This window comes from Mytilus edulis, chromosome 4, assembly GCF_963676685.1.
Source record: "Mytilus edulis chromosome 4, xbMytEdul2.2, whole genome shotgun sequence".
In the NCBI taxonomy this organism is placed as follows: Eukaryota; Metazoa; Mollusca; class Bivalvia; order Mytilida; family Mytilidae; genus Mytilus; species Mytilus edulis.
In genome coordinates, this window is record NC_092347.1 from 73,531,286 (window position 1) to 73,550,480 (window position 19,195).

Consider the following 19,195-nt stretch of genomic DNA (forward strand, 5'->3'; position numbering starts at 1 on the left):
TCTACAGCATTTTATACTGATTTACTTAGTACAAATGCGCCTTTCTAAGTTGATAAACCGAATAAAGTCATCTTTGTCACATGATGTAACTGCATTATTTGTTGAGGGTATAACTGCGATATCTCTAGGTGCGTATTTGGTGCATATCGTATACTGATACTTTTTTTCGCTGCAAACTATTACGCTCGAATTTGCTGAATTACAAAGTAAAATATTGTCGCCGTGTTATGTACTGTTATTCCTTTAAAACTGTAATTGACTTTCCCATTTGATTGCAGGTTAATATCGCCATCAAATTTTAATGATTGAAGTTTATCAGTTTTTTTCGACTGGAATCTGAGGCTGGAGCTTTTTAGGTGGATCAAACTTTATTTTACATGGAGTTTCTATTATTTCAACTAATCCAATCCTCAGAGATCCAATCGAATTCGAAGACGATTCTGAAAGACTCAAACTATTGACTGTTGTACTCTCTGTTAAATCTTTAGTTTGGTTCTCAATATCAGTAAGAATCTTTTTTGAACTGTGAATTAGTATAAAGGCTTGTGTATCAGTTCCATATTTTTCAACTAGAGCATAGGTTTCAATTTGATCTTTTACCTGCTTTTCAATATTCTCTGCTTCGTTCATTTTTTTATCGATTGTGTCTATACACTGTTTTTTAGCATATTCCAGATCTTCCATCATTGATTTTTCTAATGATGCAATATGCGCTTGTACGCCTTTCCGAACATGTTTTTCGTCATTTTCAGTGGATTGGAAATTTTCCTTCAAATGATTTCTCAGATTGCTTGTGGTATCCAGGACATGTTTGACGAGTTCCACAGAATCCAAGAATGGTTGCGAGTGCTTTGATCCCTTTGCCGCCATATCAATTGATACAACTTTTTCGCACATACGGTGAGTCATTGCGAGACATTCCTTGCAGCACAAAGTATCATGGTTTACACAAAAATATTCAAATAACATATTTTCATGTTTTTCACATCCTTGTGATGAGATGCCAGTATGCTTTGCCCTTTCATTGATATCAACCAGATGGTGGTCACGTGACATTTTCATCGCACGGTGGTTCTCTGTACATTCTTCACATAATGATTCTTCACAGATTACACACCATTTGATCGACAATTTATGTTTGTTGTTTACCTCACAAGGTTCACAATTATTCTCCATAATTCTGCAAAACATACGTTGAATAAATGTTACAAACATAGATTTACTTAGTTTGTGAAAAATAATCATTTCGCTCTAACCAAATATAAAATAAAAGAAGGGTACAATAAATGAAATACTATCTTAGTATAAATTAAGGACATAAAGGGCATTTGAATTGGCAATTCAACACGTAAATCAAATGAACAGCCCTTTTCTTTTGGCGTTCTTATGTCATTCGGATTGGAAAGAAGGGAGAGAACATCTTTTGGAAAATAATATTGGGATGTTCTGCATTGACTACAACAAGGTAATAAAGCCAAAACGGCATGTACTAAGAGGATGGGGTGGGGTGGGGTGGATAATTGGAGTGGAGACTAATATTCGAGTGGTCGAGTGGTGGAATGCTGGAGTGCCGGAGGGGAGTCATGGAGTGAAAAAACATGGGAGTTGGGAAATGAAGTAGAGTAAAAGTTTTTACAAAATGTAATTGTTAACGAATTCAAATAAAAATCTCAAATTTGAATCCTTTGTAATTGGATTTTATTTTCAAACTGCAGCACACAATGATTTTACATTATTTCATTTGTCATAACTTATTATTCATCCATGTTGGAAATTGTTTTGGGTAGCATTTAACGACAGCTCAGTTGGAGGTGTGATTATGTTGTCTATCTATTTATTTATTTTTTATGTTCTGAGTTGTGGTGTATTTCCAATCAGCGAGAAAAAGGAAAAGCCCAGTTGCCTATGCTACTAAAATTGACTTTGAACGAGCTCACAAAACTTTTATTAAAATGCACATAGTGCTTATGAAAATTTTCACATTGTGGCATGTTTAGCCCCTAGTTAAAAATGTATTCCCGGCAAAATATGTTAGAATCAAACAGAGGTCAATATTTATATTCGATAACTAGTGGCTAGACAATCATCTTGTCATAAAGATATTAAAATTGTTGATATTTTTGTTAACAATGGACTATGATATAATAATATTTAATTATCAATAAACATTTTCACTTTGATTTTATTATGTTGATTTAAATAAATGACTGTACTATTTAAAATAGTTTGTTTTCTTCCAATCAAAAATAGATACGGAATGAAACATATATATATACATAATCCAAGTGTCGTTTTTCTTGCAAAATACTGTTTTGTTGATGCTGTTGTTTTTGTATATACTTGTAGTCTATAACGAGGGGCAAGGGGTTTAACTGTTATGCTGTTATGGGGCAATTTAATTCTTTGTTATCTGTTATTTTGAAAATATATTTGCTGTTAGCTGTTATTGTCTTATTCTTTGTTAGTTGTTATTGGGCTTTTAGTTTTTTTTGTTATCTGTTATTGTGATAATGTATTTGCTGTTAACTGTTATTGAAAATTGGAATGTTAGCATTTTTTTGACGGTCAATATTCGGTATAAATTGAAGATCATTGGCCATTGAGGTCTACCACTACTAATATGTTTGTCCCGTATTCAGAGAAGGATTCCATTAACATATACCCATCACAGAAGTGAGGTCCAGGACAATTCAAGTATATCTTATGATTATCCTTTGTAATAAATTCCATTTTTTTTATGAATGTGTATTTAGAATTATCTTAATTTTTTGTATGAGAATAATGTTCCTTGTTTTCCGTACGAACATATTAAATTAAAACAATTCTTAATATGACAAAAAGGAAAACATATGGCCAGGAATATCTGACAAGGATCTCAATCAAGGACTAGGTCCTAACAACCACTTAAGGATGTCTGCTTGTCATGTCTTGGAATTTTTGTCAGATTTTCGGAATCCTCTAGTTTTATCCATTTGAATGCCATAAAAAAATTTCCCCATGAACCCCCATTTTTCTTTTAATAAATCTTTTATATGTATAATTATAAGTCATTTGTAAAAGTCTTATAAAATTTTATTTATTTTTTAATAGTATTTGAGAACTTTAACTGGTCAATGATAAAGCTATGAAAAGTCAAGAGAGAACATTTTACCGCCAAAATTCCAATGGCTAATATCTCGAAAACAAGCACATTATCCCCTATTTTTTTTTTTTTTTTTTTTTTCCTTTTTTGATTCCTCAATTTATTACCTATCAATGCATACTATTTTTATGAAAAGTTATTTATTTTGAAACTGGGCAGCGAACATTCTTAACCTTTTATATAATAAATAAACTCATCATAGATACCAGGACTAAATTTAGAATATACGCCAGACGCGCGTTTCGTCTACAAAAGACTCATCAGTGACGCTCGAAATTAAAAAAAGTTAAAAAGGCCAAATAAAGTACGAAGTTGAAGAGAATTGAGGACCAAAATTCCTAAAAGTTTTGCCAAATACAGCTAAGGTAATCTATGCCTGAGGTAGAAAAGCCTTAGTTTTTTAAAAAATTAAAAAATTTGTAAACAGTAAATTTATAAATATAACCATATCAATGACAATTCATGTCAGCACAAAAAGTGCTGACTGCTGGGCTTGTGATACCCTCGGGGAAATAAATCTCCACCAGCAGTTTTATATAATATGGTACATAGACTCAGCTCTGTAATTCTTTTCAAAGCAGAACCAAATGCATTGTACAATGAAAGTTCCAACCATGTACTTGGGTCCGAAGCTGCACATAACTCATTACAAACAAAGATTTATTTCGTCTTCAAGCCATTGTTCCCCTATTAAACTATGTATTCTACTTATTAGTACACTTGGTACAATCAAAATCCTCAGCTGATAAAAAATGGTTCACATAAGGCCTTTGAAAATAGTGGAATAAATTGCTTTTAGAGTGTCAAAATTCGTTCGAAGTACATGATAAATTGCATGCTTATAATTGGTGCTTTTGATTTTTCTACCCTATATACCACTTTGCCTCATAGTTTTATTAAGAAAAATTCACACACCTCATTTAATGGTCATTTAGAAAAAGTCAGAATATTCAAACTCTTTTAGGTCACTATATTAGCAACAAAGGGAGCTTCAGTCAATATATATAAACAATACACCAACGTTTCATGAGAACTGCTGAAAACATTTTTGTGTTAATGTCTGAAAACTGGAAAATCACCCCTTTTTAATTAATAAAACCCGTTAACTCGGAAACGTAAAATCTAAAATTTATAAAAGTTGAAAGTTACTCCATGTTAATAGATATAAACAATTCACCAAAATTCCTTGCTTTGTGAAAGCATTTTTGAGATATTATCAGAAAACTGAAAAAAAAAACCCACCAATTTTATTGAATAAAAACCCATTACCCAGAAACTTAAAAATCTAAAATTTATAGAGAAAAAAAAAGAAAAAAAAAAGGGAGCTCACGTCAATAGATATAAACAATTTCCCAAAGTTTAATGCAAATGGTTAAAGCGTTTTTGAGTTAATGTCCGACATGTTGACAACAGATGGACAACAGTATACCATAATACGTTCCGTAAACGAGTGTATAAAAAATATTATAATATATTGAGTAGTAATTTAAACACATTCTAGATACATAAATTAATACTAAAAACATAGTCATAAAAAATGGAGTGCATTACAAAGGATTATATCCGTAATAAGAAATACTGATTTGTCAAAGACCGAATTATTTTAATATTTCATTTACTGTTATCTGTTTTTGTCCATTTTAATTCCTTGTTATCTGTTATGAGCCAAATCAATTTGCTGTTTTTCTGTTATTGGGACCCCCCTTGCCCCCCACCCCATCTATAACTTTAACTTTGCTTTGCATATACTTATTATTTGCACCGGAATGTTGTTAACTAAGGTAAAATTGTTGAAAGATATCCTCCTAATTATAGAAATCTATCTTTAAGCATAATATTTTGTGGTGTCAATTAGATACACTGACCTACTCGGCATGCATCTTACACATTTCAGGACATCTTTAAATATAGGTGACTGCATGTTTGGCGATATAACCTTAAATCATACCCATGACACACCTAGGGTGAACTATGTCATATTTATTGACCAAGCAAGTCGGTACATGTATCTATAATACTAAAATTACGAGGTCCAAACTAATATAGTACAAAGGTGTAGATTAAAAATTACACCACTCCAGGCCCTTTTGTTTTCCACGTAATTAATATTGCCAATAATTAAGAAGTTCCGGGTCGAGTCCGATACCGATACCAATAGTATATTCACCTGTTATCGATTACCTTATCTGTACGTTCCGCAGCTGACAGGCGCACCACCAAACGGTGTATTCAGGATTAATATGCTATATAGTACTACACGGGTCATAATCACAGGATTGACACAACTTAATTGTCAAATTGTTACCTTTTGTAGTATTTTAATCAGTTAGACTTTCTAAGATAAAATTGCTTAAAAAAAAGCTTAAATTGAAGTTTACATGAATACGGATTCAATGAGGTCGAATTATTCTTGCATCATCAATGTTTCTTAGCTTATTTTACAAAATTGAACCATATTGGCTGCTAAAAGCGAATAATTATTTCACTATTTCACTTTCATTAATGATTGAACAAACAAAAAATTATGTATTAGATTTTTTTTATATATCTCGTTACACCAAGATAGCATTTAATGAAATTGGATACTCCGCATTTATCATGCGTTTCAATAAACTGGTACTAACTTTTGATAACTACTATCAATTACATATGCTCAAATCACAGCGTTGACAATAATATCTTGGTGTAAATTAGATACACCCATTCGGTTATCATTTGTCAGCAAAAAATTCAGATTTTGAATATTAAACCAGTAACAAGTCTGTTGTATATCATATTTGTACGTTGTTCATTATTTTGAACATAAAATTGATTTAAGGGCCGTCAGTTTTCTCGTTTGAATTGTTTTACATTTGTCATTTCGGGGTCTATTACAGCTGACTACTCGTTGCTTTCGAGGATAGTTGTTTCATTTGGAATCTAACTGCATCTTCTTATCTTTATTTTTACGGTAATTTAGCAATTCATGACATATTAAAGCTGTGATAAGGTATCACAAAATAGACGCAATTAAAATTTCATTCCAAATCCATACTACAAAACATCATCTGAAAGTGTTACTCAATACTGCATGTAGAAAAATTCGTTTTCAAGATACTAGTATTGTACATTGTACAGTTTATCCTTTTCGGACTTTATTTATTGGCAATGTGTAGGGACAAAAAAAAAACAGGACTTGTAAATACAAAATACCTTACGGTCATTTAATTTCAAAGTTTGGTTAAAATTAGGCAAGTGGTTTGAAAACGTTTAAGAACGACATGCACAAACAAAGACATGGAAATAGCCAATAAGACAATAATTAGGCCAGGTAAGCTAACAAGATATTGATCACAGGGATAAAATTAAAGCTGTTTGCAACTGATACGCTCGATCTTTTCATATTGCTCGTAGGAGGGATAGCGTTTATTACATGGTATTTATCAGTTTAAACCAAAAGAATATCATGTAAAATATTGGACATGGGAATAAACTGAATGTTTAACAATTGTGTCAATCAAAAAAGTACAGATTGGAGGCAGCTTCATCTTTTTTGAAAAATCTACTTATAAAGAACTTTAAAAATATCTTGTACATTATATTTTGATAGAATAGAATTATTCAAACGTTGCTAAATTTAAACCAATACATACTTACAGTAACTGATTCTGATTATAAATTGAAAACTCAATATACTTACTCTAAGCTAGCTTGTGATATTATCGGAAAATTATTTGAGATATAACACTACCTAAAGGCCAGATAACTATCTGACAATCATTATTAAATCCAATGATACTGGGGCCAGTGACACAGAATAAATGTGGTCAGATAACTGAAAATGTGTATCTACTTAATGGTCCAATATCCAAAATCTAATCCCATGGTTAGATATAGCATATAGAAAAATAAATTGCTTCACTGAGCACAGCTGGATACGACCGCAAAGGTACAACCCTGAACAGGGGGGGGGGGGGGGGGGGTTTGGGGGCAAAATGGTCACAATATTCAAGCTTGATACAGGTCTAAATTTAATAGTAATTAAATATTTTGCATATAGGTTTCTGACACAGAATAAATGTATAAATTTATATTCAAATGAAGATTTCTTGCCTTTGTGCAATACACTGTGCTGTTGGCTTGCCAATTACTTAGTAAATCTGTTTTCAGATTATATAAAAAGATTAAGCAATTGTGAGTCTTGTGATCCTCAATTTTGCTTTGGGAATTGACAATTTTTTTTATCTTGCAGAAATAAAATTGACCCCCCTCCCTTTCGTACTGGTCCATCAACCATAAAAACATTTTCCCTCATTTTTGGATCCTAATTCATGAACAATTCCTTGTGCAATATTTTGCTGTTGTGCAATACTTAGCAAATCTGTTTACAAACTAAATACTAGAGGCTCTAAAGAGCCTGTGTCATTCACCTTGGTCTATGTGAATATTAAACAAAGGATGCAGATGGATTCATGACAAAATTGTGTTTTGGTGATGGTGATGTGTTTGTACTGAACATTCTTGCTGCTTACAATTATCTCTATCTGTAATGAGCTTGGCCCAGTAGTTTCAGTGGAAAATGTTAGTAAAAGTTGTTAAAAATTGACTATAAAGGACAATAACTCCTTAGGGGGTAAATTGACCATTTTGGTCATGTTGACTTATTTTTAGGTCTTACTTTGCTGTACATTATTGCTGTTTACAGTTTATCTCTATCTATAATAACATTCAAGATAATAACAAAAAACGGCAAAATTTCCTTAAAATTACCAATTCAGGGGCAGCAACCAAACAACGGGTTGTCCTATTCATCTGAAAATTGACAAACAATTTACCCCAGTCAGATTTGCTCTAAATGCTTTGGTTTTTGAGTTATAAGACAAAAACTGCATTTTACCCCTATGTTCTATTTTTAGCCGTGGCGGGCATCTTGGTTGGATGGCCGGGTCACCGGACACATTTTTAAACTAGATACCCCAAAGATGATTGTGGCCAAATTTGGATTAATTTGGCCCTGTAGTTTTAGAGGAGAAGATTTTTGTAAAAGATTACTAAGATTTACGAAAAAATTGTTAAAAATTGTTAAAAATTGACTATAAAGGGCAATAACTCCTAAAGGGTCAACTACCCATTTCAGTTATGTTGACTTATTTGTAAATCTTACTTTGCTGAACATTATTGCTGTTTACAGTTTATCTCTATCTATAATAATATTCAAGATAATAACCCAAAACAGCAAAATTTCCTTAAAATTACCAATTCAGGAGCAGCTACCCAACGACAGTTTGTCCAATTCATCTGAAAATTTCAGGGCAGATAGATCTTGACCTGATATACATTTTTATCCATGTCTGATTTGCTTTAAATGCTTTGGTTTCAGAGATATAAGCCAAAATCTACATTTTACCCCTATGTTCTATTTTTAGCCATGGCGGCCATCTTGGTTGGTTGGCCGGTTACCGGACACATTTTTTTTAACTAGATACCCCAATGATGATTGTGGCCAAGTTTGGTTGAATTTGACTCAGTAGTTTAAGAGAAGAAGATTTTTGTAAAAGTAAACAGACGATGAGAAAAGCTCACTTGGCCCTTTGGGCCAGGTGAGCTAATAATGAAAAAGGGTAGATTGCATGAATGTGATCCTTAGCCCAAAAATCGACATGGGATAAACAAAAGATCAATCTGGTCCTTTCAGCAAGGCTATTTACTAAACAAGAGAATTCAAGCAGAGAAACAGGGATATTTTAAAGAACATGAATCTATTGAATAAATAATAAACAAAGATTTTTTTTAAATATTTTTAATCATTTCAGCACTTAGTGTTGACTCTTCAAACACATACATCAATAATGTTCATTTTCACTCTTAGTTTTCTGTCACTTTCATTGTTCTCTTTCTTTTTCTTCTTTCTTTCTCTCTCAAATTTCATAACGTAACTTATATTTATAAATATACAATAATAAACAGTCATATGACATGAGCACAAGTTTCAACAATTAATGCACTATAATTTTATACATAGTCAACAATTTAAATTTGATACAGGACCCTATCGTACATACACACAGTAAGATATATGGGTCAAAGTTCATTTCAATAATATTATACACTATAAAATAAAACAGGGAACATGATTGGTGCAGATCAATTCATAAGGAAAGGAAATTAAGCTTAATAATAAATTGGACCAGATAAAGTCACATGACTTTTTACATTTACCTATTCCGAGATCAGGGTAAAAAAGTCTGATGTCCTAGTTTAACACTGTTCAAATAAGAATCCATAACTAGGACCAACACTTTAGCAACTAGTAACTTGTTTGGAAAAAAATATTTGGTGTAAGCACTAATGAATTATTTCTAAAGCCAAATGGAAAAATGCTGGCACAAAGCTATTTTCTAAATCTAATATGCACTATTCATAAATCAATTTATATGGGGAATTTAAACTTAAAAATATCAAATCCATATCAAACAATTTTTTTAAGTACTTAAATAAGTCTTCAAAGGTACTTTCTGAAGCAGATCCCATATCCAAAATTATCTATTTTGAAAAATTTGCAGGCTTTAAATATCTCAAAAGAAAATTATATAATATGAATAATTCAAACATGCATTATGAAAATCTATTACAAACTACAAACAAGTGGCCTGAATGTTTTATATAAATATTACAGACTTTATATTTACAAAACAGTTTGTCTGAATGATAACTTTACATGTGATAGTTTACATAACACATTAAATCTGACTAGATTTTTTTCGATTTTTAAGATGCCTCTGCATCAAGTTCATAATTCTATATATTAATAATAAATAAAAACATATGCATAGTAAGTCATAATTTTTCATAAGACCAAAGAACAACAATTTAACAAATGAACTGCATTATACTTTTAAAGAAAAAAAAGATTTATTCTATGTCAAATGGAGAAAAAACAAGTAAATTTATGATTCATTTTGGATGAAGATTTGTTCACTATGGGTAAACAATTGCAAAACTTCCCAGTTTTCAAATATATATTTTATTTTGTTCTGTTTTGGGGAGGATATTTGTTCTTCATATCTACAAAATTGTATCATCCTTATTTTAACTGTTTCTCCTACAAGAAATCATTTTTTATCTGACAAAAAATGAAGGAATTTGATTTGCTCACCCTGAATAAATTAAGTTTCAGACCTTAATGGAAACAAATCAATGATATAAACGTTTATCAAGCTTAAGGGTCAGGGTGGTTGAATGAGGACAAGGGAGACAACTCTTTAAATCAGAATCATGTTTGTAATAGTCCGTTTCATCAAAGTATTTTAAATATTTACTTGACACAAAAGGAAAAATGGTCTGTTTAACCCAAGGCTTAGATAATATTAATGAAAATGGTTGAAATAAACTACCAGTGATTTTTAAGAGTTATGTCCCTTTATCTTCCAGATGTTTAAAAGTAATGTCCCTTTATCTTCATGATGATTTGAGGGCAGCATGATTAAATAATATTTTTTCCATGAACATGCAAGTAATTTTACGAATTTTTTGCACCTTCTGTATCTAAATTACCCTACGTTCCACATCCATCATAAGGAATTTTGTTACAGTCAAACTTTCAAAATTTTTAAAGTACTAGGCCTGCTAATCTGAGCATACTATATTTATTATACATTGAGATTAAGTAACATGGTCCCTTTCTTTCCCTGAGGAGATTATATAAATATATATTGTATATATACAATGTACATGAATATAAGTTATACTTAGATGATTAAAACCAACAATTAAGCCTGTTGTTATATATATACTTCTTAACATGTATTTAGCATAAAATGCAACATATATAATCAAAACAATGTGTTGTTTGTTCCAATGGTATCTTTAAAATTGTACAGTTTCATGTTACTATATGTACATTTTTTAATGTACGAAAACAGAGTATATTCTTAACCATGTAATTTGCTTCAATTTTAGTGATAGTCAATACACTATATAATAATGAAATAAAACTTATTTCTAAGGAATAACCTAGAGACAACATCCTTGATATTAGCTGTTTATTGATAGTTTAACCGTGTGAACCCAAATAAATCTTATTTCTAAGGAATAACCTAGAGAAAACATCCCTGATATTAGCTGCTTATTGATAGTTTAACCATGTGAACCCAAATTAAACTTTCAATCTCCAGCTGATATAGCTGTTGTTGTCTCTATACTTTGTTCATCTTTCATTTAATATTTTTAGAATAATTGAACCCAGTAATTTCAACAATAGCAGGGAGGTATAAATCACTATCTAAATGTTAACACAATACAAAATTTATACATAAAGTAGTTATTTAGCTATTTACGTTATAAACCCCTGCAAGATTTAAAAAATAACAGTAGAACTCAAATTCTCAAAATATTACTATCCAAATATCATATTAATCGATGTCATGGTAATGATTTTTGAGTATTGAATATGATGAAATCGTTCATTTCATTTGTTAAGGTCTCCATCTTGTCATTAGTCCTATGAAACTGTGTGAAAAGTCAGCCTGGTCTAATTTAGGATTATTTCATTTACATACTATAGGTAAATCCCTAATTTTGTTTCCAAAATAATCAACATAAGACACAAATGTGTTCAGCATTTTAACGGAAGACCTTCAATTCAAAGAAAAAAATTGCACTTGTAAAACATTAATGTATAATTATTGACCTTATATTAATTTTTCTTATAAACTACACTATACAACAACAGGACCTAAAATTCACTATGTGCAAACGATGTGTGTTCAACAAAATTTGTAACTAAATATAAAAATATCCATATGTATGGATAGATCGTTGGTAAGAATAGTGATAAAGCATAGATAAACAAAATCAGATTTGCAATACATGGGCTTTCTATTACTTTAGGGGTCCCTATACAGCAAGAGCTATCCCTCAAAACTAGCCCCAACAATAAATGAATACTTACCCTTTTTTTTTTACTTTACTCTAAGGTAATAACACAGGCTGTGAGAGATCTTTTTCCAATTTGCAAAAACAAATGTATAAGACACATAACTTATTTTGGCACCCAGTACCCAGTAAATATAAAACAGATGTGGACTCAATGAAACATAAACAAGAAAATTCAATAGATATAAGAAAATGTAGTGTGAGTGCCAATGAGACAACTCTCCATCCAAGTCACTGTTTATAAAAGTAAACCATTATAGGTCAAAGTACAGTATTCAACATGAAGCCTTGGCTCACACTGAACAGTAAGCTATAAAGGGCCCCAAAAAAATTACTAGTGTAAAACCATTCAAATGGAAAAACAAGTTCACCAAAAGCAAACATATAGACGTCATCATCTGGTAGTTAACAATGGATACGAACTTGATAATTAACACATCTTTTGCTAAAAGTTTTTTCTTAAACCAAACAAAGAACAAAAATATTTTATGAAAACATATATTACTCAATATCAATAGTAATTAATCTGCTGTAGACCTTTCAAATTTCTATTCTACTATCACTGTCAATACATTGTATCACAAAACAAATTATCACATTCACAAAACAAGTTGAATCTGAAATATATGCTACTTGGAAGCAAAATTTCATTTGTGGACATTTAGGTGACTCTTAAGTCTATAGGAGATTCTGTATTTTTGGAATACATACAATTCTACACAATAAGAAGGGTTTTTGCTTAAAGTTGGTGAAAACCCTGGTTTAAGTCAAATTTAAATATATAAATTTAAAATGTTTGGACTGTTTTTCAAGCAGAATTTTTATGAGATAAAAATAAAAATGCTTTGCAGTGACATCACAATGATTTAATGCAACCAAAAACATAATTGCTATATTGCACATCTATATGTATTAGCACTACATATCCCTATCCTACCCTATATATATATATGCTGCAACAGATGCAAAAAAAAGTTGTGTACATACACAGTGCCATAAAAATACCTATTTCAGATCCTCATTTCTCTTCTAAATATAGAATTTATGGAGCTTAGATTTAGTATTTCTGAAGGTCTGTATAATTTATTATTCTGAAAGTTTCTTTTATTTTCTAAATTTGCAAATTGCAAGTCAACAAATTTCATAAAAATTAAACATAGTCTTGAACCGTACAAGACAGATGAAATTTTCACAGCTTTTTTTTTCAACATAGACATCCCTATTTCAGTGAAGTATTTGTGCTACTTACATGTGTTAATCCGAACCATCAATCAAAAAATCACATAATATCTATATTAAATAATTAACCCAAAAAAAATCCAATTCAAAGATTTAAATATAAAAGTCAGACAAATTTCAAATAAAAAGAGAACAATCTGTAACAAGACAAAATATCTAAAGTGGTGTAAAGCTTTTAATTGTGAGATCTTTTAAATCTTTTAAACAACTAAAAACAAAAAATGTTTCAATTTCTTGAAACAACAATTTACCAAAACTTGGTTGAAGCTATAACTTATGCTAAAAATTCAAGACCAACTATAAACAAAAACTCTTAAAACAAGTAATAAGGCACTCAAAAATAAGAGAGATGACATATCTCAAACCAATCTATGACAAGGCAAATCACTGAACTTTAATGAATATCAAGTAAAAAGTAACAGTCTAACCTTATATCCAAATAGAAAAGAAAATATATCTACACACTTTTTGGGGAGCATATCAGAATGTTGTTTTGAAAATCTATGAATGCCCAAATTAATTTTAAGTTTTAAACTTCTGATTGTTTTCGCTTGACCAACATTATAGATATAAACTATGGAAAGAAAGTTCATTAGAATCATTACTATCAATTATCTTATTATGTTTAAATTTCAAGATATCAAAATCTTATTACAGATAAATCATAGAAACTCATAAATAAGATGTATTTACAATGCAAGGATTCAAGGTTATTCAAGGTTATCAATGGACATGAGGTGTTCTTATATTGCAAAGACAGACAAAATATTTAAATGTGGAGTTTGTTTTGTTGTTCTCAGTCTGTCATTAATCAGTTTATACATGATCAACACGTATTTTGTTAAAAAAAAAATTAAAAAAATTACATAAGCCACAGCACAGCTGGGTATGGTATTTGTATTTCTTCTGTGAAACGTCACTAGTATTGAAACACTAACTTTTAGCTCCTTTTAGCCTAAGCACTATACAATATCACTTTCCAAAATTACCTTCCATAAAACTATTTTGATTTAATTCTGTTTTGTTTTTGACTTCAGCTTTTTAAAGCTTAACATAGCATCATGCAGAGACATTTTGAAGGCTTAAAAAATTTGGCACATTTGCGTTATAGATTATGGTTCCAGTTGTCAAACCATAATCTCGTCATCATCATCATCATCTAAAGTTCGTGCAGGTAACGCAACATAACTGGATTCCATTGATGTTGGAAGAAGAATACTATGTGTCATCTCACAAGCACTTTGACAATTGGTCAGTGTATTTAACTGACCACTGCTATCACACAAATCGTTTGAATCTATATTTTCTGATTGTACGCACAAAGCTTCTTGATCAGATTGTTTGTCCAAAATGGCCTGATATTTTGTAGGAAGACGTTTGGCTAGTGGCACTGAAGCTCTCCGTTTTGTCAAATGTTCTAATTGTTTTGGTGGGCTGACTGAAATTGAAGCAGACAGAAAAGAGAATAAATGGCAATGCAAAGAAGCAAGCAATATATATATATACACAAAGGCAAACTACTACAAGGACAGGAAAACAATTTAAATAGCAACAGAATTATGGGTAATAAATATGAAATGAAGAATTATGGGTAATATATGTGAAAAGAATCAGTAACTAAGGAAATACTTAATCTAAAAGAAATGATTTTGTTCATTCCAAGCATTCAAAAGTTAATCTACTGTTAATATTAAAGGCTCTAAAATTATAATGATATAAATGCCATTACCTACAATGAACTATGATCTATGAAGGAACATTTTAAGTATGAAATGAGAAGAAAAGGGTATTAGAGAAACTAATTTTGTATAAAGAACTGATGTAGGAAAGAAATTTATTTGTGTCAATGTTAAAACTTACATTCTATTACAGTACCTCTAACCTAGCACAACTACAAAGTTTAAAGCTTTGATGTTTTCCTTTTATCAAAATAAGTAATTGTCTATTAAAAATTTGAGTTTGATCATCCAAACAGCATTCAATTGTTTCAAAATCAAATCAGAAATAGACATTTTATTCATCAGTGTGTTTAGACCACATCATTTTCATTAAATTTTTTTTTAACCATACTAAAAATCCATATATATTTTATACACTTTGATTACTTTTTTTATCAAATAATATGCTATACTGTGCTTTACAGTTATATCCTCCATTTAAGCACCTATCCCTTTTTGCCTTTCCAGATTTATACAGAAGCGTCCTTTAATCTAATCAGACCAAAGACATATATATTCACTTTAAAATAATTGTTTAACTGATTCTACTCTTATAATAAACAGAAAAACAGATTCTTAACAAAGCCAGGCCTGTAGCCAGAAATTTCCAAAGGGGGGTTCGTTGGACTAACAAACTCGACTTTAACAGTCACAATTCGAACAGAACATCGACTTTTAACAGTGCTTATTTGTTTTCAAGGGGGGGTTCGTCCGAACCCCCTGAACCCCCCCTGGCTACGGGTATGAAAGCTCTGGGTAAAATAAAACTGTTTTCAAATTTAAATATCACTTGTATCCACAGGTTTCTTCTAATGCAAAGGCTAATAAATATGTTGGTTTGTTTTTTTATGTATCAGTCAAAGTTATTTTTCAGATTACAGTACAATGGCATCCAAAAGATCACACCAAATTATATAAGCTTACAACCAAAAGAATAAAATAAATTAATTTGAAGTGGATTGCTTCGGTGGAGTTACTTCCCTTGAAAGGAAGGTTAAGTAATGAACTCTTACTTTAAAATTAGTTGATAATATTCTGTTTCACCAAAAACAAAAACAATGTGTCCCCAGTACACAGATGCCCCACTAGCTCTATCATTTTGTATGTTCAGTGGACAGTGAAATTGAGGTATAAACTCTAATTTGGCATTAAAATTAGAAAGATCATATCATAGAGAACATGTGTACTAAGTTTCAAATTGATTGGACTTCCAACTTAATCAAAAACTACCTTGACCAAAAACTTTTACCTGAAGCGGGACAAACAGATGGATGAACGAACAGAGGGACAAACGGACACAGACAAGAAAACATATGCCTCTCTACTATCGTAGGTGGGCATAAAAAAAACACCTTGTTATTCCAAAAGCATGTTCGATCATCACTATTTTAATCAACAATTTAAAAAGCTTGAAAGAAAACTGATTTTAAGATAAATCTAATTGTGTGCAATCATAATAAATGTGAATTGATAGTAATTGGTTAATTTCTAGCCCTGCCACCAAAGCAACTAAAATAAACTTCATAACATTAGTTCTTAACAGGTTTTAGATATAATTATAATCAGTGCTTGGAAAGTTTCTAAAAATGTGTACTTTTACCTAACTGTGGCTTCAGTGCATTTTTCCATGAACCTGGGCTTTAGCGCCTGAATACATAAAAATAAATTGTTGTTTTTCTAGTTTTTATTTTGTTTGTATGTTTTTACAAATTTGTTTTAATATTTTTTACTTATAGGTCGGATATAGCAGCGACATACATTTAGATACATCAACTACAGAACTGAAATCATTAAAGAAATGCAATAACTATCAGATATACATGTATCTTTTTAAACAGATTTAGAAATGGTTATGGAGGTGAGGAGAAGAATTTAACCATGCATACATCCAGAAATGAGAAATTAGGAAATAAAGACAGTTAAACTTGGACCAATACCGAAAAAAAGACTTGAAGAAAATTTTCAAAGGCCTATTGTCATATAACTTTTTGGTTTTTCGTTACTTCCAGCAAAGCTTCAGTACTCAAGAACAGATTCTTATGCACAATAATTATCACATGTTAAATTGAAGCCATAGATATATTCCCATTAATTTACACTGCTGGAGCATAGCAGCAACGTAACTTAAAACAATAACAGATGTAGGGTCAAAGTTCATCTAAAGCTGCTTCTCAATCTACCTGGATGTTCAAATGTCATTGCAAATTCTTCGTTCTCGTCAAAATCATCAGCAGTATCGTATGTACTGTCAACATCATCTGTACTGTTTATGTCATCATCAGACGACAAATGGCGACATTCTAATGCTGGCAATTTGGATGTTAAATTTTGTCTGCAAGAGATAAGAATAGTGTCATGAAAAAAAGAGATAACTACATGAGAGCTTTAGGCATAAGAATTTACCAAGTCAAATTCATTTTGATAAAATTTGCCCAAACATGGAACAAATTCTTTTGATTGTCATTCATTTTAACAAAAAAATAGTTGAATATGGTAAAACATGAGATTGCGATTATTAATTGATGTTTTAACTTATCAAATTTTAACTTGTCCCTCCCTTTAGAAGACTTAACGTGTCCCTCCCTTTAGAAGACTTAAACTATAACATGAACTATTCTATTAATGTTACTTTGGGAACATGACGAAATCACGTAATGCACAAATTATCAGCCTCTCGGACACAGGGGATTGAACACAATGTTTTCCTATCTATAACCAACATACTTTTCTTTCCTGATTGATCGTAGATGAGATTTGAGAGCTTTCTCCTCTTCCTCCACATCTGTTGAGATCTCTACCTCTTCCTCTTCCTCCTCTGTTACAGGAACATCTGGTATCATGGGACTTACAGCTCTCTCCCTCGTAGGGGACTATATAGAAAAGAATATTAATGTACACAAGACTATCTTTAAATTATGCTGATTGAAAGAACTCCACTGTCATGAGTTTAGATACATGAGTCATCAGTATAAATTAATCATTACACTTGAATTATAAGATGACTTGACATCCATTTGCTAATATTGACTGGTCTGAATTTTTTTATTATTTAAAGACGAGTATTGTATGTCATTAATTTGCAAACATTTGTAAATTAAGTAATAAGTAACTTATCATTATTTTCTCGGAAATAAGCTTGCTGAAATTATTTAATTCCATTCTTTAGGATATTTCTAGAAATAAATCTGAATTTTCAAAGAATCAGAAAATCTGTAATTTTGACAGGGGAGATAACTGATCCCTAAATTGCTTGTATTTATGTATTTGTTACCTTAGAGATTCTCATGCTTGTTCTGACGACTTGTAGCCGATCCACTGCAGTAATCTCTGCACTCTCAAGAGTTTGTAAATCTTCTAACGTTGATCTTAATTTGTCTAATTGTTCACTGATGATTTTTTCAATTACTCTGCAACAAAGTTAATATGTCATCCTCAAGGACTTTGTGTTTGAGATCAAGAACAATCGGTGAAAACAAAATGACATATTACAAACAACATAAAAACAATCGTACAAACAGATAAAATTATCACAATGCAACCCTTCCTTAACCAATCAGGATTTAATTATCACAATGCAACCCTTCCTTAACCAATCAGGATTTAATTATCACAATGCAACCCTTCCTTAACCAATCAGGATTTTATTATCACAATGCAACCCTTCCTTAACCAATCAGGATTTAATTATCACAATGCAACCCTTCCTTAACCAATCAGGATTTAATTATCACAATGCATCCCTTCCTTAACCAATCAGGATTTAATTATCACAATGCATCCCTTCCTTAACCAATCAGGATTTAATTATCACAATGCATCCCTTCCTTAACCAATCAGGATTTAATTATCACAATGCAACCCTTCCTTAACCAATCAGGATTTAATTATCACAATGCAACCCTTCCTTAACCAATCAGGATTTAATTATCACAATGCAACCCTTCCTTAACCAATCAGGATTTAATTATCACAATGCAACCCTTCCTTAACCAATCAGGATTTAATTATCACAATGCAACCCTTCCTTAACCAATCAGGATTTACTTATCACAATGAATTATCACAATGCAACCCTTCCTTAACCAATCAGGATTTAATTATCACAATGCAACCCTTCCTTAACCAATCAGGATTTACTTATCACAATGCAACCCTTCCTTAACCAATCAGGATTTAATCATAA

General features: G+C 31.1%; 2 protein-coding genes across 35 annotated transcripts in view; both read right to left on the bottom strand.

Moving 5' to 3' along the window:
- Nucleotides 1–315: 315 nt before the first annotated feature.
- LOC139521519 (transcription intermediary factor 1-beta-like) lies at nt 316–1,176 on the bottom strand. Its single transcript, XM_071314995.1, has one exon. It carries the CDS (start codon nt 1,174–1,176, stop codon nt 316–318), a length of 861 nt encoding a protein of 286 aa, XP_071171096.1.
- Nucleotides 1,177–14,096: 12,920 nt separating this feature from the next.
- The window catches only part of LOC139520464 (unconventional myosin-IXb-like), an 88,576-nt gene continuing 83,477 nt past the window's right edge, over nt 14,097–19,195 (bottom strand). For 32 of the 34 annotated variants that reach the window (XM_071313107.1, XM_071313100.1, XM_071313101.1 and 29 more), the window contains 4 exons: nt 18,284–18,419; nt 17,737–17,882; nt 17,193–17,344; nt 14,097–14,732 (listed from right to left, as the gene is read on the bottom strand). In XM_071313107.1, coding sequence (XP_071169208.1) covers nt 14,422–14,732; nt 17,193–17,344; nt 17,737–17,882; nt 18,284–18,419 — 745 coding nt within the window. In that variant the 3' untranslated portion in view covers nt 14,097–14,421. Of the gene's footprint in view, nt 14,733–16,612; nt 16,660–16,693; nt 17,345–17,736; nt 17,883–18,283; nt 18,420–19,195 lie in introns of those variants that run through there. The other 2 variants (XM_071313093.1, XM_071313110.1) reach the window with 2 other exon arrangements.

Bases quoted from the DNA above. Each gene is read 5' to 3' on its own strand.
- LOC139521519 (XM_071314995.1), bottom strand. From the start codon at position 1,176: ATGGAGAATAATTGTGAACCTTGTGAGGTAAACAACAAACATAAATTG.